General features: G+C 43.0%; 1 protein-coding gene across 6 annotated transcripts in view; it reads left to right on the forward strand.

The window, feature by feature from the left end:
* LOC110071938 (sodium channel protein type 5 subunit alpha) overlaps positions 1-26,905 on the forward strand; it is a 281,534-nt gene that overhangs the window by 100,452 nt on the left and 154,177 nt on the right. For all 6 annotated transcript variants that reach the window (XM_073002844.2, XM_078378169.1, XM_078378172.1 and 3 more), the window contains 4 exons: positions 3,840-4,070; positions 15,816-15,879; positions 22,614-22,755; positions 25,149-25,346. In XM_073002844.2, coding sequence (XP_072858945.2) covers positions 3,840-4,070; positions 15,816-15,879; positions 22,614-22,755; positions 25,149-25,346 — 635 coding nt within the window. The remainder of the gene's footprint in view (positions 1-3,839; positions 4,071-15,815; positions 15,880-22,613; positions 22,756-25,148; positions 25,347-26,905) is intronic.

Below are 26,905 nucleotides of genomic sequence, written 5' to 3' on the forward strand. Positions count from 1 at the left end.
AACTGTATCTAGACAAAGTTTGCAAGAGCGTCAACCGTCTAAGCAGCCACAACAGCTCTGGCCTCTTCAGCGCACTCTCTCTCTTTCTGATCCAAAATTCTTACTCACAGCCCTGCTCTCCCCTAGTCCCATCCCATTAGGCTGAATCAATATTTCATAGAAGTTACATACTCCCATCATATGTAGCGTCTGTCTAGAGGGGCCGGGATGTATGGGAAGTGGCCTCCAGCAGCACTGCAAGAGGCCTGAATAAACATGATCATTTGGGGTGCAACCAAATCGGCTGGTTTTCTGTGGTTCATATTAAGAAACACTAGCATTAACAAATATTTTGGCCTCCTTCAGATATAATTTGTTCCCTAATAAGCTGCGGTTCATCAGCTCTGGCGGGCGGGTCTGCAGCCGGTGGGTGCTTGTCCTAGCAAAAGATCTGTTGCCCCAATAGATAGATGTTTATAGCAGGGGTCCCCAAAGCCTGTTCGGCAGCCCAGTCCTGTGAAGCCCACAGAGATAGATCTCCCGGCCCCCCAAGCACGCATGGTGGGCGTGGCACTCTTGTGCGCATGTGCAGAGTAAGCGGGTATGTTCATGGGCGTCCGTGGGAAAGGTCATCTTTCATTTAGTAAGTACATAAAGGTAAAGATTCCCCTTGACAATTTTTGTCCAGTCGTGTCCGACTCTAGGGGGCGGCGCTCATCCCGCTCTTCAAGCCATAGAGCCAGCGTTTTGTCCGAAGACAATCTTCCGTGGTCACATGGCCAGTGTGATTTAGACACGGAACGCTGTTTACCTTCCCACCGAGATGGTCCCTATTTATCTACTTGCATTTGCATGGTTTCGAACCGCTAGGTTGGCGGGAGCTGGGACAGGCGACGGGCGCTCACTCCGTCACGTGGATTCGATCGTACATAGCTTATCCTTTATTAAATCCGGGTGACTTCTCAGAGCTTAGAGAAGGTTTATTTTTGGATCACAAGTCCCAGAATCCCCAGCCAGAATGGCTGCCAGTTGTGGTTCTGCTGCTGGTGGGTTCTGAGAGTTGTGAGTTAAAAAAATATTTCTGAAGTTCAGCAACTTAATATATCCTTTCTTCCCAACCCTCCTGCCTTCCTCTTGCATAGTCTAAGCTAATTCAGAGGGGAACACTTCCATGTGTTTGTTAAAAACAACAACCACACATTTCCATTAAATTTATACTAACTCTAGACACACCTGCCCATGTGCAGTACATCATTTTTAAAAGCTGCTGTTGCTTCTTGGTGTCATTATTACTGTCACTTGGGAGGCATCGTATCTTGTTTCAGCATCAGCTAGTTGACAGTCCAGGGAGATGTTATCCTGAATCGCTTGTTGATGAAGGGTGGTTGGCCAATACCGTGCAGAGTGCCTTGTTTGGACTGCAACTCCCAGAATTGGCACCGTCTGGGAGTTGTAGTCTAAACAAACAACTTGGGCTACCCGAGTGACATTCCTGTCCATTGCTATTTGAGAAATACGAAGCCCACAAATCAAAGAGGAGGAAACAAAGATGAACCACACAGTCAACTGACCATGACCGAATTGCAACAGGAAGGACTCCAAACTTTGGACATAGGTTCATAACAACATATCCAGATGGATTTCTAATTGATGGGCTGACCTGTCTGGCTATTCTGTTTCTGCATCGCAAAAATAAAATCGTTAGAAAGATGGATGAACGTTAGAAAGAGGACCAGCCTCTTGCCCAGTCCTTGTTGTCGTGAGAGGGGATGGAAGAAGGCCTTCCACCTTTATTCCATGGTGTTTCTCCAAATACTACCTGCTCCCCTTTTCATTTCTTACCAGATTGCTTTCAAGGCTTCATTTTCCGCCCCTAATTCTCACATTGAAATTCGTATGCATTTTTAGTCAATTTTTTCCTAATGTGCAAATATTATTTAACGTTTCGCTCTGTTGACGAAGCGTGTTTGTGCTTATCCCCCCCCTTGTATGCACTTTCAGCTGTTTGCTTTTTAAAATGCATGCTTGATTTCTCATAAATTTGCATCTTCCCGGGGCAAAGAGTGTTTCTTCCTACATCAAATCTGAGGAGGTTTGAAAAGGCTACTGTGTAGAGACAGAAGAATCCACCAAAATGCTTTTCCACCCCCAACTGTGAGCCGCAGTGACAACCCTCCCATCAGGCAAAAGCTTTTCAACTTTCTCCCTTCAGCAAATCCTTTTCATGCAAATTTCACTGCCAAGAAACTCACCTGCTTTTGCTGTGGGATCTCCTCTGTTGGAGAAGGACCTGGGAATTATTTTAGGCCATGCATACAGTTTAGCTGAGACCAAATATCTCAGTCTGTCCTTTTTTTTGCAAAGGATAGTCTGTAGCTTATTGGTGTGTAGAGTATATGCTTTGCATGAATTAAAAATGCTTCCGGTCTCTGTCGTATCAGGTGGAGAAGAAGCTCAGGTTGGCATCAAGGGGAAGGATATCTGCCTTGGTCCTTACAGAACTGCTGCCGGTTCAGTGGGCAATTGTCAACGAAACAAAATAATAGTCTGAATGTATTTCATGTATTCATCTAGATGGGAAGTGATGGAACCAGCTTACTCTCTGGGAAGCTTATCTGCCTTTACCAGAGCTTGGAAAAATGAACATTTTGGGGGGGATTACAACTCCCAGCATCCTTTAATTTGGCCAGTAGCTACAGTATGTGAAATGGGGGATTCTGAGAGTGGTTATCCAAAAAAAAAAGAGTAACTTTTCTAAGCTCTAGCCATTACTGATCTTCTCATTGAGGAACACTCTCCCTTTAATAAACTGATATCTATAAAAGGACAGCACCAATGATCAACATGCCTCGTAATTTGGTGTGGGTGGGTAAGAAAACGGAATGAATACAGCCAGCCAAATCAAGATTTCCTTCCATGTTTGTCCCTCCTTTTTGAGCATTGCTGCTAGTGTTCATCATGGGGAGAAGTTTTTGTTTTGTGCCAGGCCAAAGTTATCTTTTACAGTACTTTTAAAAAGCTGGTCCTATCAAAACTTGAGCCCCAGGGACCCTGACACTCTTAGAAACACTAGAATTAAACCACAACTGTAAGGAGCTTTCGCAGTTTTCCAAATTCACTCCCAATACTGAAATCCGAAATATTATGAATCCAGATACTTTCAGAAATCTAGCATAAATTTATCTGCCAATAATAGTCTCCCTCTGTCTTGTGTGCATGGACCGTATTTAGATACCAGCTCCTTCCCTGTATTAGAAAGTACTGTTTGATATCAAACAAACTGTAAATTTGTGGATTGTATTAGTGACATGTACTGTACTAAAAAAACACAGCTATTAATTGTGTTTCCCTTGGATTTTAGCAGCTTCACTGCCATCAGATCCTTAGTTCATATGTTCCCGAGCGCTAATTGTTTTTATTGCTGTTGATAACTAGAAGGCAAATCCTTTAGAATCAATGGCAGATACTCTACGGATATTCAGGAGGCTGACTCATGTTAGTCAGGAAGACAATAATCTGAGAAGTCAAATCTCAAGGAGATACTTTTTTGCCTTACCTAGGAGTAGTGGCCTTACCGTGCTGAGAAATTTCACCAGTCCTATTGAGGTTTCTTTGTTTGATTGGTTTGGTTTATCCCGAAAAATGTTTTGCCTGACCTGAACCCTCCAAACTATCCCCGGATTTCACTTACAGTGAAATTCGATGGGAACTCTACCTCTGCCATGCATTTTGAAGTTGGGGAGCAGCTGGGATGGGTGCCTTATAGATGCTAACTGTCGTAGACTGTGTCGTGATCCTCCGCTGATGCCTCTATTCAGTTGCATTTCACCTTGTAAATACCTTTGCCTCTGTTTCTTTAGGTCTGAAGACCATCGTAGGTGCCCTTATCCAATCAGTTAAGAAACTTGCGGATGTGATGATCTTGACGGTTTTTTGCTTGAGTGTTTTTGCCCTCATAGGGCTCCAACTCTTTATGGGAAATCTGAGGCACAAGTGTGTCCGGAACTATGAGGAATTTAACTCTACCAATGGCACTTTTGCTTCAGATCAGAAGATATGGCCATCGTTGGACGACTTCCTAAATGATCCAGGTAAATTGCCCTCTTTTCTGCTGTTTGCCTAGAGTGGTTTGTCCACCCACTGTGAACCTGAATCTGTGGACAGACCAACCTTTTGAATAGTTAAAGTTTGGCAGTATGGAAAAGGACAAGAGAAAAATAAAATGAAATGAAAAGTCAAGAAGCAAATTTTAGCAAAGACCAAAATTCTGTTGTCGAGTGATGCTGAACGAAGGGCAGTGGTGTGACGCACAATGGTAAAATTACACTAATTAATAAAATTCCTGGTCATGTGTCAAGCAAGCCAGGTGGCACATGTTGAGGAATCCAAATGACTTGTTAATTAACAACAACTGGACATCTGCCAACGGTAAGGGTGCAGCAGGATTTTGACCGCAAGACTCAGTCCTGAGTGCCTGGTGCTCTTCACCATTTTTATTAATGATTTGGATGAAATGAAATGGGAAGGCTTATCAGATTTGTGGATGGTGCAAAATTGGGTGGGATACATAATACCCTGGAAGACAGAAACAAAATTTGAAATGATCTTAATCAGCTTGAGCATGGGTTGAAAACAACAGAATAGAATGTAAGAGGGTGCAAAGTTCTATACCTAGAGGGGTGGGGAAACTACATTCACAGTTGCAAAGTGGGAGATATTTGGCTCAAGAATAGTATGAATGAGAAGGATCTTGGAATTGTAGATCACAAGATGAATATAAGCCGACAGTGCGATGTGTCTATAAAAAAAGGCAAATACTATTTTAGGCTGCATTAACAGAAGTATAATCTCCAAATCCTGTGAGGTACTAGTTCCTCTCTGTTCAGCACTGGTTAAGCCTCCTCGACTGTGTCCAGTTCTGGATACCACACTTTAAGAAGGATGCTGACAAATTGGAGCAAGTTCAGAAGAGGGCAGCAAGGATGTTCAGGGGACTGGAAACCAAGCCCTAGGAGGAAAGACTGAAAGAACTGGGTATGTTTAGCCTTGAGAAAGGAAGACTGCAGAGAGATAAAATTGTTGTTGTTTAGTCGTTAAGTCGTGTCCGACTCTTCGTGACCCCATGGACCAGAGCCCGCCAGGCCCTCCTGTCTCCCACTGCCTCCCGGAGTTGGGTCAAATTCATGTTGGTTGCTTTGCAGACACTGTCCGACCATCTCGTCCTCTCTCGTCCCCTTCTCCTCTTGCCTTCACTCTTTCCCAACATCAGGGTCCTTTCCAGGGAGTCTTCTCTTCTCATGAGATGGCCAAAGTATTGGAGCCTCAGCTTCAGGATCTGTCCTTCCAGTGAGCACTCAGGGTTGATTTCCTTCAGAATGGATCGGTTTGTTCTCCTTGCAGTCCAGGGGACTCTCAAGAGCCTCCTCCAGCACCACAATTCAAAAGCTTCGATTCTTCTGTGGTCAGCTTTCTTTATGGTCCAGCTCTCCCTTCCATACATCACTCCTGGAAAAACCAGTAGAGATAGGATAGCATTCTTCAAATACTTGAAAGATTGTCATACAGAGGAAGGGCAACATCTGTTCTCAGTCATTCTAGAATGCAGGACACGTGATAGTGGACTCACATTACAGGAAACCAGATTTTGGTTGAATAGCAGGAAAAACTTCCTAACTGTTAGAGCAGTACAACAACAGAACCAATGACATTGGTAAGTGGTGAGTGTTCCAGAGCTGAAGGCATTCAAGAAAAAAAAGGGCCACCATCTGTTAGCTCTGCATTGATTTGGATTCCTGCCTTGAGCAGGGGGTTGGACTCAGTGGTCTTAAAGGCCCCTTTTATCACTATTATTCTATAATTTCATCATTCTGTGAATGTCTTGTTTGCTTGCCTGGTTTAGATAAGAAGCCAGAGAAACCTGCTGGATTATCTCACCCTGCCTATCATATCACTAAGGTTATCAGGAAAGGGGTGGGGAACCTCAAGTCCTGAGTCTAAATCCTACGCTCTTGTGATCCTTAATCTGGCCCTCTAAGTTTCTTCAGAAGGCTTCACATTCCCCATGACGCCACTGTCATCTGATCAGTTTTTAGCTTTTTGATTCTAACACCCACTGGCTTTCTTTGTTCCCATTGTTCAAGTTGAGGTTTAGTTTTTTTCAGTTTTTTAATGTTTTCAAATTGTATGGTGTAACATTCAATACAGAAAGAAAGTGAGAATACATTTTTTAAAAAAACACCACAAAACAGTCAACAGATATCATTAACTTGGCTTGTGTTTCAGGTTTTCTTCCTGCCCCCATTAATATTTTAATCGGGGCAGGAAGAAACGTGAAGTACGTCTGTCTATTGTACACAGGTTTAGTTGACTTGGATGCAATTTAACTTTAATATTTCCCCAATAGAAACGTTGTTAAATCACGCCACCAGATCTATATAGAAACATACTGACCAGTAGCAGAAAAGGCAACTGCCAATCTCAAGAGTGGAGCCGTGCCAATTTTATTAGGGCTGTGATGCCCACAACACAACAAAGAAACAATAACAGCAGGAGAGGTACGTGTCTGGACAGACATCTGGTGGAAGAGGAAAGAAATCAAATTAATAGATGAAGAATTGTAAGAATCTCCCACAAAACCAGCCTGGGCAGGAAGGATTCTGGAATAGCAAAGCAAAGGCCAACTCAGTATAAATTAAAGTCTGGATTTAAATAGCACATAAGTCCTCTTCTGATTTATATATTCCCCTCATCTCTCTCTCATCTCTGCTCTATATGTGTTTGGAACAATTTCCTTTCTGAATAAAATGGTGCCACTTACGAGCAGAATTTTCTTGATGGGAAAAAAAAAACCTTGCACGTTTGGGGCGTATAGTTTAAATGAATGCTTTAAAGTTAAAGGATTGTCAAAATGCAGCATGCAGATATCTGGGGGGGGGGGCATATGTAACCCCAGCTCCTTGGCACCCTCTGGGAATGCAGGGGGAATTCACCCCATTTTGCGCTCCCCTGAACTATGTTACACTATGAAAGTGCCTCCCCCCCCATCCCAAACCAGAGACAGCTATGTTGTCTGTTGCCTCCACCCAACATCACTATCTCTTCTGAGATTAGCTGTAATCTCTCGTTAGCTTCCGGGAAAATGAGGTGAGAGGAATGGAGTTTCCAGAAAACAATAATTTGTTGTAAGCTGTCCCCGTGGTGATGTAGAGTATTTTGTGGTGGTTTGGTCTTGAATGGGAAATTAATATCCATTAGCTGTACCAAAGGTCTGTGTCTACTGCTAGAACTAATTTTCATATTTATTATTTATTTATTTATTTATTTAATTTATACCCCGCCTATCTGGTCGGTGAGGACCACTCTAGGCGGCTAACAACAATAAAATACAGTAACAATATAAATAAGCAATTCTAATTAATAAAAACACTACAATACATTACATATATGGATCAACGCTGCTGCCTGCGTGTTATGATTCACATTGGTGATATACGTGGCTGTGGGGATGATCGTGAACATTAACATTTTTCGTTGCAACAACAATAGCTCGGATAGCATTGTTTGATATAGAGCTACTAACAGTATGTTCTCTTTTTTTAACCTTGTGAAATGAAGAGGGAATTGTGGAGCGGAAGGGGGGAACAGATGAGAGAGTAGATAGAAAGTTTTACTATTTCCTCTGGTCATGTGATAGTTATGTGTGTATGTGTGTATGTGTGTTTTTAAGCCCTTTCAGGCCAGATAGGTATGGCAGTGCTGGGAAAACAAAATCAATCATTTTGTTAAGTATTATGCAGCAATGAATGACTTAACATCGTTTGAGGGGTATTGATCATGCTACATAATAAGATTCCACATTCCAATTGCTAGAAGATTGATGTTATGCATGGAGATAAAATGAGGATTAGGGACCCTGAACTCGATCAAACAAGGACTAGATTAAGTAAAAGGTTGTCATTGTTCATTAGGAAGTAGCGTCTCAGTTGGAATCCAGGGACTCGGAAGCTCTTAGAAGAGATGCTCAACAGAAATGGGGCATGTGGCTAAAGCATACAAAGCAAAGCCTGGCTCCGTGGTCTAAAATGCTCATGGGGTGCAGCCCTCCTAGAACATTCTGGAAGAGCTCCAGGGTCCAATGGGTCCCTCCTTTCCTTCTCCTGCCACTGCTCTATTGGACAGAGCAGCAAAAGGTCAATTCAGTGGGGAAGGAATCTGAAGAGAAGTGGGGTACCAGAAGTGGAAAAAGACACATCATGCTTTGCAGAAGGGACTATAAACCTACAGGGGGCAGTAGCAGGAGATGCATCATTAAGGCCACTTGGAGCTTCTCATCTCTGTCTCATCTCTGTCTTTGGTATACAGTACAGACCGATACTCTTAGGGTTGCCTTCCTTCCCGCCTTTCAGCATTAGGCCTCCACCAGTTCTTTCCCAAAGTAAGCACAGCAAAATATCCTAAGTAATTTTTCAACTCTTAAGTGGAGTTCCAATAATAAAGCCTCTTTGCTATGTTTCTTCTAAATCAAGTATTTTTCTCCATCAACATGTCTCATACATCAGACCCTGTATCTTAACAGGCAGGTGGGTGAGCAGGCGAGAGATATTTGATGCACATACGGAGGCGTCATCGAGGGAGGAATAAAGGTTTTCATACTTCTAGTCACCTCTGGCCATGAAACAATCTGAAACAGGCTCACAGTTGGGTTTGGAAAACCCAGAATATTTTGGAAGTAATTTCAGGGATAGATTATCTAGTCCTAAATATTTGTAGCACTAATCCTGAATATTTTTTTAAATGGGCATTATGTTCCAGTTAATGTAGAACAGGTGGGAGAGAGTGGTTACTTGTGAGCACAAGAAGTCAAGACTTTCGGCCATAGTTTGTTTACTGTGATATTTCAGTCTGGTTAACTTGCTTGTCCATTCCCTAACCAGACAGAGAAATATACCACCTCTGCTGTGTTCCAATGCAAGAAAATAATGGCTAGAAGGTCAGTGGTTTGTTTAGATCACTGGTTCTTAACCTTGGGTTACTCAGGAGTTTTGGACTGCAACTCCCAGAAGCCTTCACCACCTGCTGTGCTGGGGTTTCTGGGAGTTGCAGTTCAAAAGCATCTGAGTAACAAAGGTTAAGAACCACTGGTTTAGATACTGTTGCTTGGAAGGTACTCTTTAGATGGCAGCCAGGTGTGTGTGTGTCATAACAGCAGCCCTCAACAAGATGAGGACCTTAGGCATTGATCCTTCACGTAAGGCTATATTAAAAATATTTACGCAATGTTGGCGGGATTGTGGTCTATGACAATGGTCCCCAACCTTGGGCCTCCAGATGTTCTTGGACTTCAACTCCCAGAGATCCTGGCCAGTAGAGGTGGTGGTGAAGTTTTTTGGGAATTGTAGTCCAAGAACATCTGGAGGCCCAAGGTTGGGGACCACTGGTCTACGAGAAGGCAGGCATCTTTTCCCCCTTGGTAAACAAGAACATTTAGGAGCCCAGATCCAATTAATAGCTCTTATTAGAGTTATCCAACTGAATTAATTACTGAATGATAGGTCAACAGTTTGTAAATCCCATTGCTTTAATGGTTCTACTCTGGTTGGTTTCAGCCCAGCGTGCAAACTCAGTGTGAGAAAGATGAAACTTGCTTGATGCTTTATGGCAGTCTGCCTTTGTGTGTTGGTATATGTGTGTTCTATCAAGTCAATTCTTACTTATAACCACTCTTTTTCAGGGTTTTTAAGTAGAGAGTACACTGAAGTGGTTTCCTATCCCCTTCTTACAAAATGAGAATTCAAGTCAATGCATTTGAGGATTCCAGTACACGGCTTCCAAAACCACAGTCTGATTGTATATAACCCCAGACAACTTTGAACTGATCAATTATATATATTTATAATTATAACTTTTGGCAAGAGGCTAATACTTGAAAAATGCTCTGTGAATCCCACACGCAGAGAGCTCTATGTAGTTGTTTTTTTAAAAGTGTGGATGGGCATTATAGTTTCTATAAAGATTTCAGGCCTGCATATCTGGCAGTGGAAAAATATGTCTTGATGGAGAGACAAAAGGTACACTTAGTAATAAAGTGCAGTTTAAGAGTTATGAGTCAGCCTAGATTTATGAGATCTAAATAGCAATAAGCAATAAGCAAATACTCTCGTCTGCTTGGGAAGAAAGAAAAGGGATCGATATTTAGATGGATTTTCCAGGGGCTGGATAAAAACAAAATGTGAGCACCTAAAAAAAATGAATTCCTTTTTAATGTCTGGGTCCTGTGGGTGCCCTGTATGCCATCATCTGTGGCATGCCAAAATGACGGGATAGTATCAATTCCCCAATCCTTTATGTGACTCTTTGGCCCACAGGTTTAAAATCTCAATCACTGCATAGAAAAAAACAAACAGTACTTTTTGAGGGGCTTCAACTCCAAAAAGTAACATTCCCAAACTCTGATCTAATACCAGGGATGTTGGCAGATCTTTGAGTCTGAGTCCCAAGTCCAGATCGCAGTCTTTGGTACCAAGTTCCCAACTTCTAAGCCCAGGTCTGTATTAAAAACAAGCTTTTTCCCCCCAGGAAAAAAAAGGGAAGGGTGGGTGGGTTCCGAGTTGCGAGTCGGATCACCGGCGCGACTTAAGTCTAACGTGACAAGGATTCCCCATCTCAGTCCAATACTGTGTAACACTCCATATCCATGACCTCGATGATCATTAAAACACTCTGTGATATTGGCTTGTCACATTATTATGTGATTATTGTGCCTACATTATTATTATTATTCCTACATGATTATGCCTACATTATGGTGGTAATGGTGAGTCCAGAGATAAGAAAGAGAGAGGTTATCCCAAGGGCACCCAGTGAGTAACAGCAGCTGTTAAGAAGGTGGATGCGAGAGATTCTTCTAGAGGAACAGGTTCTGTTGACAAACAACAGGAAGCTTTTTTCTCCCCGATTGTCCTGCAAGGCTGTGTTTCTCTGCCATCCCAAAGGCCATCTGGTCTCTCACCTACGTAATTTCCTCTTTGGTATCGTTCTGCCTTGCACAAGGCAGTCGAGAAGCTGTGACTAAGGCGCCTTTGTCCCTTGGAAAGCTGGTTTTCGAACCCAATTATTCTGACGGCGGCGGCGACGCGCCAACAGATTTTACACCTCTGCTTGAGATGAGGTTGAGTTCTTGCCGGAGGGAATGAACGTTCTGTGATCTGTGGAAGGCCTGTTCCCGATAATCCATCTGCAAAAGGTAGGGAGGAAGGTTTCTGAGGGCCGGAAGCAGAAAAGGAAGTCAAAGGGCATCTCTTTGAGAACCTGGCTAACTTCAATTCCATCTGCAGGATAATGTGCTTCTGTGCTTAGGTGCACTCAATGTAAGGATCACGTTCTTTCCTTGCTCTCTTGTAAACCACTGCTAACCTCAATTCCATCTGCAGGATAATCTGCTTCTGTGCTTAGGTGCACCCAATGTAAGGATCATGTTCTTTCCTTGCTTTCTCATAAACCACTGCCCCTCTTTTGCCCTACTGGAGCAAGGTTGGGGATCCCTGTAAGGTAAAAAAAACAACCTCCAAAACTAATGCTACATTATGGCTGACAGATCCGTAAAGTTTTGTTGAAAACATTATTTTGGATTACAGCTTTGAAGGGCTAAGTAGTGTGTTCTTACTGTCACTTTCAAAATTATTCGAGAGGTCTTGTCCAGAGCAAACGAGACGTAAGTTACAAGATTAGAAAGCAGGAGATAAATGTATGGTTTCCTCTGACTGAGGCCTGAGTGCACTGCTTGTCTGTTTGCATGCACAACCCGTTGAATTCAATCAAAATTGGAAAGTTGCTCTAAAAGTAATTGATTTCAGCTTCAGAATCTGCACAAATGGTTAGTTATCAACATAATTAGTTCAGAAAATAATCAGAAAGCTACAAGCTGCTGCCTGTGGTACCAAACTCGTCTATGTAGTGAGGTCACACACACCTTGCAATTGTAAAAGTTGCTAATGGAGAGACAGAATGACAAACCTTGACAGCATCTTAAAAAACAGAGACATCTCCCTGCCGACAAAGGTCCGCATAGTCAAAGCTATGTTTTTTCCAGGAGCGATGTATGGAAGTGAGAGCTGATCCATAAAGAAGGCTGACCACCGAAGAATTGGTGCTTTTGAATTGTGGTGCTGGAGGAGACTCTTGAGAGTCCCCTGGACTGAAAGGAGAACAAATCTATCCATTCTGAAGGAAATCAACCCTGAGTGCTCACTGGAAGGACTGATCCTGAAGCAAAGGCTCCAATACTTTGGCCATCTCATGAGAAGAAAAGACTCCCTGGAAAAGACCCTGATGTTGGGAAAGTGTGAAGGCAAGAGGAGAAGGAGACGACAGAGGACGAGATGGATGGACATTGTCATCGAAGCAACCAACATGAATTTGACCCAACTCCGGGAGGCAGTGGAAGACAGGAGGGCCTGGCGTGCTCTGGTCCGTGGGGTCACGAAGAGTCAGACATGACTTAACGACTAAACAACAACAACAAGTAACAGGTCAGAGAAGGGTGCATTTTATCCCCATGCTCTGTTCAATCTGTGTGCAGAACATATGGAAAGCTGGACTAGATTCAGATATAGGAGGACTGGAAATGGGTGGAAGAAACACCAGTAATTCAAGATACACAGATGACACCCTCTTACTGTCAGAAAGCAGCAATGATTTGAATTGACTTTTAGGATAAGTGAAAGAAGAAAGTGCTGAAGCAGGACAGCCGTTGAACCTTGAGAGGACGAAAACATCACGACTACAGAAGGGCTATACAACTTTAGAGTTGACAGTGAAAAAAATTGAAACAGTGAAATATTTTGTACACCTTGGTTCAATTATTAATCCTGCAGGTACGATTCAGAATTTCAGTCTGCTATCTCCTGTGTAACGTGCAGTTCTGTATAATGAGGAGCCTAAATTCTGAACTGGTGATACGGATATCATTTTTATGTTTCCCCCATTAAAAAAATGGGGGAAGCAAGCAACCCACCCTTCCTCTAGCATGAGGACTAGTAGCCCAAGGAGAAAGCACAAAACAAGGACATCTGTGCTGTTCTGAGCTAGGTTTTCCTTTTCAGGGAAATGTGCTGCTGCTGTTTTTTTTTTTTTTTAAAACATAAATGTTTATGGAAAATTTGGATGTTGGGGAGAGACCACCTGTAACCTCAAGTGGTACAACTCTCTTTAATTCTGCAGGACTATACCATGCATGTCGCTGCTTATATGTCAAGCAGTTCCTCGCTAACCCCATAAAGAGAGATAAGGAACTGTCTGGAATTGACACCTTTCTTCACATTTCCCCAGCGTTGATTTCGCCTTGAATGGAACCATCCTATGCTGGGGGAGGGAGGGGGCCCCTGAATGGCCCTTTTATCTTTTATCTCTCTTGTAACCAGAACGAGGCAGCTTGTAGCACATTCTTTCCTGCCGTGGTCATGCTGTTTTGCTTTACAGGCGCCTTGTCACATCCAGAGACAGCTAAGCTCTATTCAACACCATCACACCCAATGCCTCTCTGGTGGAGAGAAAAGATGGATGAGAATAATCTTTTATTATTTTTTAAAGGGAGCTTCCCGTTATTGATTATAAAACAATGCTGCTTCTTTGGAAATAAGAGTCTCGCGGGGTGCTTTTGTATTATTCGGGTTGGAAATGTTTTTCGGTCGCTCTTTTAGCGCAAAATGAGGTCTGAATGCAAAAGTGTCCTCAATTTCCTCTCTGTTGTTGTTGTTTAGTCATTAAGTCATGTCCAACTTTGTGACCCCATGGACCAGAGCACGCCAGGCCCTCCTGTCTTCCACAGCCTCCCGGAGTTGGGTCAAATTCATGTTGGTCGCTTCGGGGACCCTGTCCAACCACCTCGTCCTCTGTTGTCCCCTTCTCCTCTTGCCTTCACACTTTCCCAACATCAGGGTCTTTTCCAGGGAGTCTTCTCTTCTCTTCTCATGAGATGGCCAAAGTATTGGAGCCTCAGCTTCAGGATCTGTCCTTCCAGGGAGCACTCAGGGTTGATTTCCTTCAGAATGGATAGGTTTGTTCTCCTTGCAGTCCAGGGGACTCTCCAGAGTCTCCTCCAGCACCACAACTCGAAAGCATTAATTCTTCGGGGGGGTCAACCCCCTGCTTAATGAAGGAATCTAAATCAAAGTATATCTTACATATTGTTTAATTTTCTCTTGAATACCTTCGGTGTTGGAGCGCTCGCCTCCCCTCAAGGTAACTGGTTCCATTATCATACTGGTCTCTAACAGTTGGCAGTCATTTCCTGATATTCAACTGAAATCTGGCTTCTCATAACTTGAGTCCATTATTACATGTTCTGCACTCAGGGATGATTGAGAACAGATCCTGCCCCTCCTCTGAATGACAGCCTTTCAAGTATTTGAAAAGGGCTATTATATCTCCTTTTAGTCTTCTTTTCTCAAGGCTAAACATGCTCAGTTTTTGCCTTCTTTTTTTCCCTAGGGCTTGGTTTCCAGTTCCCTGATCATGCTTGTTGTTTTCCTCTGAAATTGTGTCAGTTTGTCAGCAGTGTCCAGGACTGGACACAGTATGCACAATAAGGTCTAACTAATGTCAAATATAGGGGAACCAGCACTTCATGGGATCTGGACATTATACTTCTGTTAATGCAGCCTAAAATAGCATTTGCCTTTTCTGTAGCTGTATCACACTGTTGGCTCATATTCAGCTTATGGTCTACAACAATTCCAAGATCCTTCTCGCTGGTAGTATGAATGAGCCAAATATATCACATGTTGTAATGGATTTGTTCCCCTCACCCCAGTGTAAAACTTTGCACTTACAGTACCCTTATTAAATTTCATTATTTTGTTTTCACTCCACTCCTCAAGCCTATCAAGAGCTTTTTGATTTTTGTTTCTGCCTTCCAGGGTATTAGCTATCCCACCCATTTTGTGCCATCCATTAATCTGATAAGCATTCTGTGCACCATCTCATCCACATCATTAATAAAAATGTTGAGGAGCACCAGATCCAGAACTGCTACCTGCCCCCTCGTTACCTCCTCCCAGTTCTAGAAGCAGCCATTGAGCAGCACTCTCTGAGTACGGTTCTGTAGCCAATTGTTTATCCAACGGACTCTTGAGCTATCCAGCCCACACCTAGTTAGCTTGCTAATCAGAATGTCATGGGGCACTTCGTCAAAGGCTTTGCTGAGGTCAAGATATATTATGTTTACAGCATACCCACTTTCTATCAGAGAGGTTACCAGTTTGAAAAATGAGATAAGATTAGGCAGGATTTGTTCTTGACAAGTCCACGGTGGCTTCTAGTTATTACTGCATTGTTTTCAATGTGATTGCAGAGTGATTGTCAAATTCAGGAAGGTTCATAAGATGTATATGCCCTCAGTGACATGACAATCACATTTCTAATTTCTTCTCACACCTTTCTTTCTTCAGTATTTTGGTAGCCCACTAAAGGTCTTCTCCATTTCTCTCTTTTTATTTTACTTGTGGATCACAATGCCTAGGTTTCTGGTTGTTGAATGAAAATAAAATAAAATAAAATCCCTGCAGGTAGAAAACTAGTCAAAAAGACACTAGACCAGCCCTGTTTCCAACAAACTAGCTTCCTATATGAAAACAAGTTTGAATAGTTTGCCAGATAGGGGAGAAGAGCTGATACAGCATACCAGCTTCACCAGCTGGTCTTACTATTACTATTACTATTACTATTACTATTACTATTACTATTATTATTATTATCATCATCATCATCATCATCATCATCATCATCATCATCATCAAAAAGAGTGCTGGAAGTTGACAAGAGTTTTGTTTGTATTACAGACAACCACTTCATTAAAGAAGGCACTGGAGATGCATTACTGTGTGGGAACAGTTCAGATGCTGGGTGAGTATTATTTAAGATTAGTTGATATTTATTTAAGATTACCTTTCTTTCTGTTGTGCCCTCCTCATGCCTAGATTTTGCCCACAGCTCAAGACCCTCCAACAATGGTTTTATTCTTTGATATTTATTATGGTTTTTTTAAAAAATCATTTAAAAATATTTTAACTTAAGTGTTGGCTTTAATCCGATAATCAATTTAATACTCTTTTAATAGTGTCCTTTGGATCTGTTTTTTAAACTTACATTTTATCCCACTTTGGATCCCACAAGAGTAGAAGATGAGATATTGATTGATTGATTGATTGATTGATTGATGGATGGATGGATGGAAGGAAGGAAGGAAGGAAGGAAGGAAGGAAGGAAGGAAGAAAGGAAGGAAGGAAGGAAGGAAGGAAGCAGGGAGGGAGGGAGGGAGGGAGGGAGGGAGGGGGAGGGAGAAGTAAACAGGAAGATGCTCCTCCTCCATTCCCCAACCCCAAATTCTTCTTCTTCTGTCTCTTTTGCTTTGTTGACTTTGGCATTGATGTTAGTATTAATGCTGTTTGGAATTAAAGTTTCAAAGCAGTCCAACAAACCCTCTATAAGAATTGTGTTTAGAGAAGAGTGTCTGAAACGGTCTTGTTTGGGATTTGGGGAATATTTCTTTTCTTCACCATTTTTTAATCACCCCTTCCCAGTCCCTACAAATCTAGGATTGAACACAGAGTCAGGGAGTTGAGTGGAGTTGCCATTGAAGGCCATGGGACTGGACCTGTTGCTTTCAATGAGAATGTGCAGCACAAGTTAGGAAGTGTATTTCATCCGATATTCAAATAACTTAGTTATAGCTCCAGCCCATGTGTTCAGCTACCACCTGGCTGCAAGAGGATAGGACTCTCCACTTCAGAGGGTCAGCCTTAATTGAAGCTGTGATGATGATGAAACTTAAGAGGCATGATAATACCATTTCTCAAACAGCAGGGAAGAAAAGATGATGGGTCTTGCTTGTTGACTGGCATGTTCTTTCAGAGTCCGTTCTCAATTAATCCAGAGTCCATTAAGCCTTCCCCCGCACTCCACCCAGAAATTTGATAATGTGTTTGGTATCGTGGATTAAAGGCTTTAAAAATAAGGGATGAAAAAGAAAATGGAAGTGGGGGAGAGAAAGATCAGAAACTCGAAGAAGAAATTGGTTGATGATTAATTCTAGCGTTCTCCCTCTAGAAACGGCAGGAAAATTAAACATGTTTTAGAGTCCATCGGAACATACTCCAAAGGATCGGTAATTAGGGAAACCCAAGTTCTGTAGATGGACAGGAGACCTCTTCACATGTCTGAAGTGTCCTTGTACACGTTAAAGGAAGGCGCATAGGTCATGGTGGAGAGGATGTGATAGCACGCTTCCATAGTACCGTGAGGAATTTATTCTGTCCATTGTCTGTGAAATCTAAGATGTGCTTGACATCATCTCGCCTAGTGTCAGGAACATGGTGCCAGAGTCCTTCAGAATAGATAGAGATGTCTACAACAGTGGTTCTTAACCTTGGGTAACCCAGGTGTTCTTGGACTGCAAATCCCAGAAGCCCCAACCAACATAGCTGGTGGTGAAGGCTTCTGGTATTTGCAGGCTAAGAACACCTGGGTTACCCAAGGTTGAGAACCTCTAGTCTACAAGTCTGTAAACCAAGGATGGAAAGGAGAGGCTTCCAGAGTTCCACTCAGAGTGGCTCCCAAGCTCTCCCACAGTCCCAAGGTTTGTGTGCATGTGTTGACTTTAAAACTTCCCTCATGTCGTCTAGGTCGAGGTAGGGAAGTGACATCAGCAGTCACTTCCCATTCTGGAAAAAAAAATTCCTTATCGAAAACAAGTCCGGGGAACCTTAAAACCCTGGTGAAATAGTGGGTGGAGGGAGGCCTTTTAAAGTCATTTTAGAAGTAACTTTGGGTTTTTGGGGGGGCTTTGTGGCGACGTGGTGGCACTGCAGGCTAATCCGCAGAAGCCTGTGCTGCAGGGTCAGAAGGCCAAGCAGTCATAAGATCGAATCCACACGACGGAGTGAGCGCCCATCGCTTGTCCCAACTCCTACCAACCTAGCAGTTCGAAAGCATGCAAATGCAAGTAGATCAATAGGGACCACCTCGGTGGGAAGGTAACAGCGTTCCGTGTCTAAGTCGCACTGGCCATGTGACCACGGAAAGATTGTCTTCGGACAAAACGCTGGCTCTATGGCTTGAAGAGCGGGATGAGCGCCGCCCCCTAGAGTCGGACACGACTGGACAAAAATTGTCAAGGGGAACCTTTTGTGGGGATGGCTAGGGCCCTCCAGGGTCAGCGGGGAAGGGGTTAGCCTCTAGACCTCTTGAAAGTGCTGACCCCAGCCAGATGCCTGCTGAGAGGATGGCGTGGACATCCTGCAGCCTGCTTTTAGGGGTCTAAAAATCCATTGATCTTCTCCCTCCGTTGAAATTTGCAAAATGTCCGAAAATTTGCTTTGGGAAACGCCAAGGAAGGATCTATCAAGCGACAGGGGCGACCTGAAGAAACATGAAGCCCCTTTGACAGTCGCATCCTAGTGATAGTTGCCATAGAAACCTTAATTACCGTTATCCTCTCTTGGACCCTAATTTTCCTTTATAGATTGAGACCAAAGTAAAAAAAAAAATCATGCTCTGTACTAGGATGATGTATTTCTCTTTGCAAGTTTGTGAATATATTGTTTCACCTCAGTCTATAAATACAGGTAATTTAGAAGGAGAACAAGGCCTTAGAAAGTTCTCCAGTAAATCTCAATGCTATTTTTAAAATCTCTTTAGGGAACTATTTCTGTTGTTGTTGCAGCGTTTCCTTAGAAAATCCCAATAAGCGCATTAAAACAAAAGACAAAAAAAAAATATCCAGGCACCTGTTAGACATTATGCAAAAGGAGATTTATTGATTTTTTTTTAGCATGCAAAATACTTCATCTTTGATTGCTAAAAGCTGTCACCAGATACAAAGTATGCTGCAAAAAGTGAGGGTTTTGCAGTGGATGTGCTGGCTTTAAAACCTTCTAAAATTCTGGAGTTTGGAAAAGTAACTGCAGTTCTAACAATGCCCCAGCTGTCTGCCAAGCTCTGATCTAGTTTGGCATCGTGTTGCTGCCCAATGCTTTAAAGAAGCTGACAAGAATGGCTACAGAGCTTGTCCCCCCAATACAGTGGTGCCTCGCTAGACGATGATAATCCGTTCCACTGAAATCGCTGTTTAGCGAAATCATTGTCTAGTGAAAAGCATTTCCCCATTGGAATGCATTGAAACCTGTTTAATGCGTTCCAATGGGAAGAATCGTCGTTGTCTAGTGATGATCGGTTATAGGAAAGCCGCTTTGTGAACCGCCAATCAGCTGTTTAAATCAGTGTCTTGCGAAGCTTAGGTCCCGAAAACACCCATTTTGCGAGCGCAGAGGGAGCTGTGAAAATCATCGTCTAGCGAAAATTGGTTTGCGACACAGGGACCAAACATTGTCCAGCGAAATTCCCCCATAGGAATCACTGTTTTGCGAATTGCTATAGCGATCGCAAAAAGTCAATGTTCTAGCGAAAAAATTCTCATGCGGGGTAACTGTCTAGCGAGGCACCACTGTATTAGTGTTTTCAAAGGTATACTGCCACACAGCATGGAGGTTCCACTATGCTTTTTCATGGTTAAAGGGTGGGCAACCTTCCACACCTTTGTCCCGTCTTCTTGCAAAGCCACACAGGCCAGTCCTATTTGCCCTGTATTAAAGTACGGGATGGCTAATTTGTTAATTTAACAACGAGATCTTTTCAATGTCTCACGCTGGTGTCAGCCTGTGTTTTTGTCCATGCGCCTGGTGGATGGACGGGTAGATTGATGCTGTTAAACTGTCTTTAATCAATAGCGCTGTAATCTTTATTGTGATTAATTGTGTGATGTCCTGGAGGATGTTCCTCTAGAAAAATGCTTTATGCTAATGGAGTATGGCAGCTCTGCAAATAAACAGATATGCTGATAACTTAGACATCTTTCTTTTCCCCGAGGCTCATACCCTTTCCAAACAAGACTGCTTTGAAAAATCTATAGAGGAAAATAATTGAGTCAAATCATATAGGTTTCTTTCCAAGATTGAAGCTTTTCGGGGAATCCCCAAGTTTTACGGCAGCCGGTCAGGGAGTCCCTGAGTGGTAACAGTGGGCATGACTTTTGGAACGACAAAAGTCATGCTGGCCTTCTGCAATAGGGCAGCTTCCTGGTAATGTTTAATTATTCTGACCCAGCTGGCTTTGATGTTTTCAGACATCTGATTTTGATAGTACCCCAGCCCACAACGCTGGGGGGGGGGGGATCTTTCCAGCTATTCAATGAGGAAAAGGACAGAAAATTGCTTCTATTGCTGCCCTATTAAATGTCAGACCCTACCCCCCTCCGCTTGCCTCTGTCCCAGTTTGGTTCCTATGAACTGGAGTTCCAGTATGGGTCTAACCCAGTGTTCAAAGCTCTGGAGAATTTGGATGAGAAAGAGATGGCATATTGAAAAAGAATATGGCAGTGAAATGAGATGCAACCATTGTCTCATGCCAGTATATAGGTATTCCAGAGACTGGAGCAATGCCTTTAAAAAAAAACAACCCCAATACTACAACTCCCAGAATCCTACAGCCAGCATAGCTGATCTCAGATATATTCTCAAAGGCCAGCTAATGCAGCAGAAGGAACTGATGGGCTCAGCCAATAAGAAAAATACAGATGGAGGCAAAAGTTCCAAGTGGTGTTAGCAGAGTTTTTGCAGTATTGACCCAGCAGGGTGTGTTTGCACACTCATGTGGGTGCCTGCACCGTTTGGTGGTCTGCTTCAAGCAGTAATATCTTGTGGGTCAGCCCTGCAATTCACTAACATTCTCTGGTTATGTACAAAAGATGGAGCTACTTTTTGTTTGTATGGATGTGCATATGTGTATACGCACGTATCAACAAGCACATATTCCAGAGTTAAATTTTGATTGGCTAGAGTTTTTTTTAAGAGATATAGTCCAAAAGCCGCACCAAATGAACATACAAAACAAGGCAAACAGATGTTTTCTATGCACAGTCCCTTCAGAAGCATGTTAGCAATTAAAACAATTATTTTATCATTTTTAACTGCATGTCAATATGTGGCATGTCTTTTCTATGTGAGATTGCCATATGTGATAAGAACTTGGGGTACATGAAATACGGAATTCGGCTGCTGGACTCTTCTATGCTTCTGTGAGCATCTGACAAGCTGACCTCACAGGCAAGAAGTCAGAATGTAAACAGACCATTCACACCTTCAACTCATCTCCTGCTGTTGAACACTTTAACAAAAGGGCTGAACAAGGAGCTCTGCTTGTAATCATCATCACCATTATCTTAGAAGTGCAGAGCTGGAAGGGACCATATGGGTCATCAAGTCCAGCCCCTGTCAAGGAGGGATTGTCAAGTGAGGAATAGAACACCCAACCTCTGGCTCTGTAGCCAGAGACCTGAAGCACTGTGCTATCCAGCAGTGGATATCTTGCTTATCTTTATCAGGGGGCATATCGAAGCTTACCTCTTACCTGTAACCCTTTAAGTCCACCTGGTTTCTTCTCAGAAAGTTAGGCAGATTTCAGGGGTGTGTAGCAGCAGGTCATGATGGAACATGAATGGATTTAAGGTTTTGCTATGTAATGGCCCATAAAAAGGGTTTAGAAAAACTAGCTACCCTGTTTCCCTGAAAATAAGACCTAACCTGAAAATAAGCCCTAGTATGATTTTTCAGGATGCTTGTAATATAAGCCCTACCCCAAAAATTAGCCCCAGTGAAGTGGAACCACGCCCTCCACCCTTGTGCAGCAACCAGAAGATGACAGGACTGTAAAATAAAACATCCCCGGAAAATAAGCCCTAATGCATTTTTGGAGCAAAAATTAATATAAGACCCTGTCCTATTTTCAGGGAAACACAGTAGTTACCTTAGTATGTCTCTGTGGAGATAAATGCTTTGCTTCCCTGCTGCTCAGTAATGTCTTGAAGGGAATCAGCCAATCTCAAAAGGAGGAACTGGGTCCATTTGCTGTCTTGTGAAGCTGTGCTGGGATTATGCACTCTTCGCATGCTATAGTATCTCTCCACTCTGGTGTGAGTATAGATAAGGTAGATTAGTTATTATTTTCTGGTATTTGTTCTTCTTGAATGCTTTCAAGCCTGTCTCCTCCATTTTGAAACCTTGTTGTAAAGGTTTGGAACTTCTACACTTTTTGCCCTTCCTTCGTTCCTTCGTTCGTTCGTTCATTCGTTCCTTCCTTCCTTCCTTCCTTCCTTCCTTCCTTCCTTCCTTCCTTCCTTCCTTCCTTCCTTCCTTCCTTCCTTCCTTCCTTCGAAGTTTGATGGTATTAAAACCAGTCCTAGTCTCAGCCAGGCGCTGGGATTTTTTGTGTGAGAGAGATTAGTGGCAGCTACCAGGGTTGGCGTGCTAGTTCTTAGTGCCTGGCCTTGGGAATTTTTTTGTGTTAATCTCTCTGGAGCACTTCTGAGTCTAGGAGTCAAGGCAGGTGTTGAGAAGCATACAGCTCCAGTCAAACGCCCAGAGTCTTCACCACATCTAAGTACCCTGGGCTCTCCCACACCTGGCCAAGCAAGAGCAGTGTGGCTGAGTGGCTGTAAAGAGGAGAGCGTGGCTGGCGAACCGTGACACCTGACACATGATGGCCGGCCTTGACTCCTCATGATTCTGACCTTTCTTCCTCTCCAGATCATGTCCGAAAGGGTATCGGTGTCTCAGGGCTGGTGAAAATCCTGACCACGGCTTCACAAGCTTTGATACTTTCGGCTGGGCCTTCCTCTCCTTGTTCCGCCTCATGACACAAGATTATTGGGAACGCCTCTACCAACAGGTAGGAATTTTTCCTTTTTCCGCAACGAAATTAAATTTGCAATTTTCTTTGACGTGAGAAGGAGTGTGTGTGTGGGGGGGGGAACCACACAGACACATTGGCGTGTTTCCTTTTGCAGAAGAGCCACGGGGTCTGGCAGACGGCTCCCTTGTACTTGGAGCGATGTATGAATAGCATAGCAAGATGAAGAGAGAAATTTTATTTTGATCTCCTCTCCCGTAACTCACATTATGATGTAACCCTGATTTGAAAATTAGGGAAGAAGCCTTTCATGTAGGAGGTTTGGGCTGACAGGGCAGTTTTTTTTTTTTACTCTGAATCAGCTGATCAGTTTGGATGATGAGTTTCTTTCATTTGCTAGATTAAGGTCTAGATACGATCTGCCAATTTCTGAGGAATTGCACTATCTTTGCTTACAGCATGTGCTGATATCAAGGTAGGGCCTGGCTGCTCCGAATGCTTCAGAGACTCCTCCAGTTTCAAAGATGCTTATGGAGTAAATGCATTTGTTCCTGGCCGTAGGGTTGCATCTCACTTATATGGGGCTGGGATGATGGGGTGGCAGCTCCCCTCCCCCAAACACAATGGTTCAAGGGGCCATTGTGTGACTGCATTGGAATATGTTCCGGTTCTTGTATATAGCTTTATCATTGTCATCATCAGAAAGCTACTTCCAACTAGTCAACAGGTTTGGTAATAGAACTCAAGGAAATGCAACATGTTGTCCTCCCTTCCCCCCCCCATTAAATTACATGCTTAGATTCCATAAACTCATAATACATCACGATATGGAAATCCGGTAGATCTGTGGAACTTTGCCATACAGAGAAATACTGCCAAATAGTTTATTTCAGGGAATAATTTGCACATCAGATAGAGAAGGGAAAGGGGACCAACGGAGAGCCCAGAATACAGATGTTTGCATTGGGGCAACAAACAGATAAATAGATTTATGCACATGCTTTTTGACAAGATTAGGGCAGGTAAGATGAATTGCCTTTTAGGCCCTGGCAGATATGGGGAGGAAGGGTAGTTCAGTGGTAAGAGCACATGTCTTGGATGCGAAAGCTTCCCAGTTCAGTTCTGAGCATCTCTTTTTATTCTTCGCTGAAACCTGAAATCATGGGGAGCTGTTAGTTGTAGGTGAGAGTCGATAATTTCCAGAGATCGCACATGCTTTTCTTTAAACCATGGAGGGCCTCACCCACTCCAATGGGGCTCATGCAGCCTGCATGCTGGACACCCAGATGTAGACGATCCTGAACTAAATTGATCCATAGTATGGGCCATGCAGTTGGCAGCTTCTTCTGATTTAATGGCCAAATTTCTCCTCTGGCTAATAGATTTACTCTCCAGTGCCTGTCGTTCAGTGATACTCAGGAGTGGAATAAGAATTTATTGTGAGTTTTTTTTGGGGGGGGTGACGGTATATGTGCATGTATAAGAGCTTGTAGTGGGTTGGAGCATCTCCCTGTGGAATTTGTGGGCTACGGATTTAAATCCCCACTCTGCTTCCTGGGAGAGGAGCCAGCCAGGAGCATGTGTAACTGTTGAACCTATGCGCCCTGCCGCTGGGGTGGCCTTGGGCAAGCTGTACATTCCCAGAACACTACTAGGAGGGAGGACTGATAAACCACTTTCGAGTACTTTATACCTAGCAAACGGTGGGAGGATCACTGTTAAGTTTCAATTGACTGCACACTACATACCTAATTAATGCTTGTGCATGAAAAAAAAACTGGTGCTTCTTAAGGAGAACTGTCGTTATCTTAAAATAAAGGTGGATGCAGCTGGTATAATGTTCTCTCATTTCTGAGGAGTTCTTCCAGACAAAGTGGTTCTGTTGAGATCGCAGTTTTTGCTGCCTTTGGATACGTGAAGGGGATACCTCCTAGGACTAAGTGAAGACTCATCCAGCTGTGTCGAAGGTGGTATACATGTATAGAGAGACCTTTGGGTAGTGTGGGTGGCATATAAATTAAATAAATAAATATAAATTAAATAAATAAATATAAATTAAATAAATAAATATAGTGGATTTTCAAAGTCCATGAAGGGGAAAATACAACTCTTCCTACATGGCTTTTCCTGGAGAGAAAAAAATGCTGTGAGATCTAGGGAAGAGACATTCTCCAAGGTGGGAGAGCTTTGCCTGTGTTCAAGCCATTTTGGTCTGCCCTTCTCCACATCCTCCTCCTTTATCCAAGCCTTGAAGGCATGCTTGAAGGTGCCGAGACTGCCATGTCTTCTCCAGCCTGATCCTTTCCATTATAAGTCATCTCTAGAAGACACACATGAAGTCCTAGCAGTACCATGTCTCATAAGGTTTTGCAGCAAAATCTAGTAAGCCTTTTTTAAATAACTCAGCATTTCTATTTTATTTTTTAATCCAGACCCTGAGATCTGCTGGCAAGATCTACATGCTCTTCTTCATGCTGGTCATCTTCCTGGGCTCTTTTTACTTAGTCAACTTGATCTTGGCTGTGGTGGCCATGGCGTATGAAGAGCAGAACCAAGCCACTATTGCGGAAATGGAAGCCAAGGAGAGGAAATTTCGGGAAGCCATGGAGGCCCTGAAGAAAGAGCAAGAGGTCTGTAAGCGTGTCGGGAGTTGTTGCTTGAACAGCCGGCGTTCGTTGTGTTGTCTTCTGTTTTTGTCAAGAGTTGTTGCGGTGTGCCCTCAAGTCACTTTTGACTTCTAGCAACTGTATGAATGATTGTGCTCCCAAATGTCCTGCCATTAACAGCCTTGTTCAGGTCTTGCCGATCAAAGGTGACGGTCTCCCGTGTTGAGTTCACCCGTCTCTTGTCTTGTCTTCTGAGAAAGGTGGTCCCTAATCACAAAACTGCACGGTCTACTCTTACCAGATTGGGTTACTTCTCCACGGGAGCAACAACATAATTGATTCCTTGAGCCCTTGCCACAACTTCTATGAATTCATTTGTTCTATGGCCATCAGGATTTTATATTCCGGACTATTCTGACTTTGGAGTAATTCTTAGGCATTTGGGGGAAGAAAGGGGCCATGGCTACGGTTCATCTTGCTCCATATTACTTGGGATGAGCTTCGCATCTGATGCATTATTGAAAACAAAGATAATGGTCCAGCACCAGCTGCCACTAACCAGAATTAAGATATAGTCTCCCAAGGTCAATGGGGCATCCTTAAGAGCCCTTGCCACCCATGAACCAACCTTGCTTCACACTACGATTGAGAGATAAATATTTCAGTGATTTCCGACCCCCAACCCTTCTTTTTAAGATTTGCATGTAATAAAAAGTGCCGCACCTCATGGGAACAGGATCTACACTTATCCCTGATATTAAATTTTTTTTCTGAGTGCAGAGCCTTTATGGACTCCATCACCTGGAATAATTTTGATGCCTACCTGGAACGTTTCACATTCGTTTAATAAAATGTATTTTAGCTTGTGACCTTGTTACTTATTTAGACCTAAGGCAAAGCCAGCATGCAGTGTTCTACCTGAATTCTTTGCTAAGAGATAAACTTGCTCCCATTTTCCAGTCTTCTGACCAAAGCCTGCAAAATCCACAGATTAAGCACAAAGCCTTATTCGATGCAATCGTATTTTATTAATATTTAATACAATTAAGTATCATTGTAAACATTTCCTGCAATCTGTATTTATGTTCTGGCTGTCCAGCAGTGATTCCTTGCTCCCTCTGGTCAAACAATCGGCTTAGAAAGAGATAGTAGAAGGAATTGTTTATATGGGCAGGCAAAGCCACCATTTTCTGTTTCGCATCTGAAGAGCTGATAAGAGATCCAGAAGGACAAATCTATGAATCTGTTCATGGTGTGGCTTAGCTGCACAAAAGAGGAGCCATTCCTATGTCATGAATTTACATTTTCAAGGCTGTATTCGGAAGATGTCTTAAGGCATGGCTGCTGCTCGCTTACTGATCCCCACACATCTTTGCATGCTAGGACACTTAAAACATGCCGGAGGGAAAATAGAGATGGATATCATTGATAGTATCTGTATGGCAGGCGTTCTGTGCTTTCCAGCACTTTTTGCTCCTGCTTCTAAATGTTACTTTTTCCTCTCCAGAGCCTGTGCAACCTCTTCGTTCTTGTAAGTGATGAGTTCACAAAGATCATTGTATGTCATTTAGTAACTGCAGCCC

Source organism: Pogona vitticeps, chromosome 6 (assembly GCF_051106095.1).
Source record: "Pogona vitticeps strain Pit_001003342236 chromosome 6, PviZW2.1, whole genome shotgun sequence".
Classification (NCBI taxonomy): domain Eukaryota; kingdom Metazoa; phylum Chordata; class Lepidosauria; order Squamata; family Agamidae; genus Pogona; species Pogona vitticeps.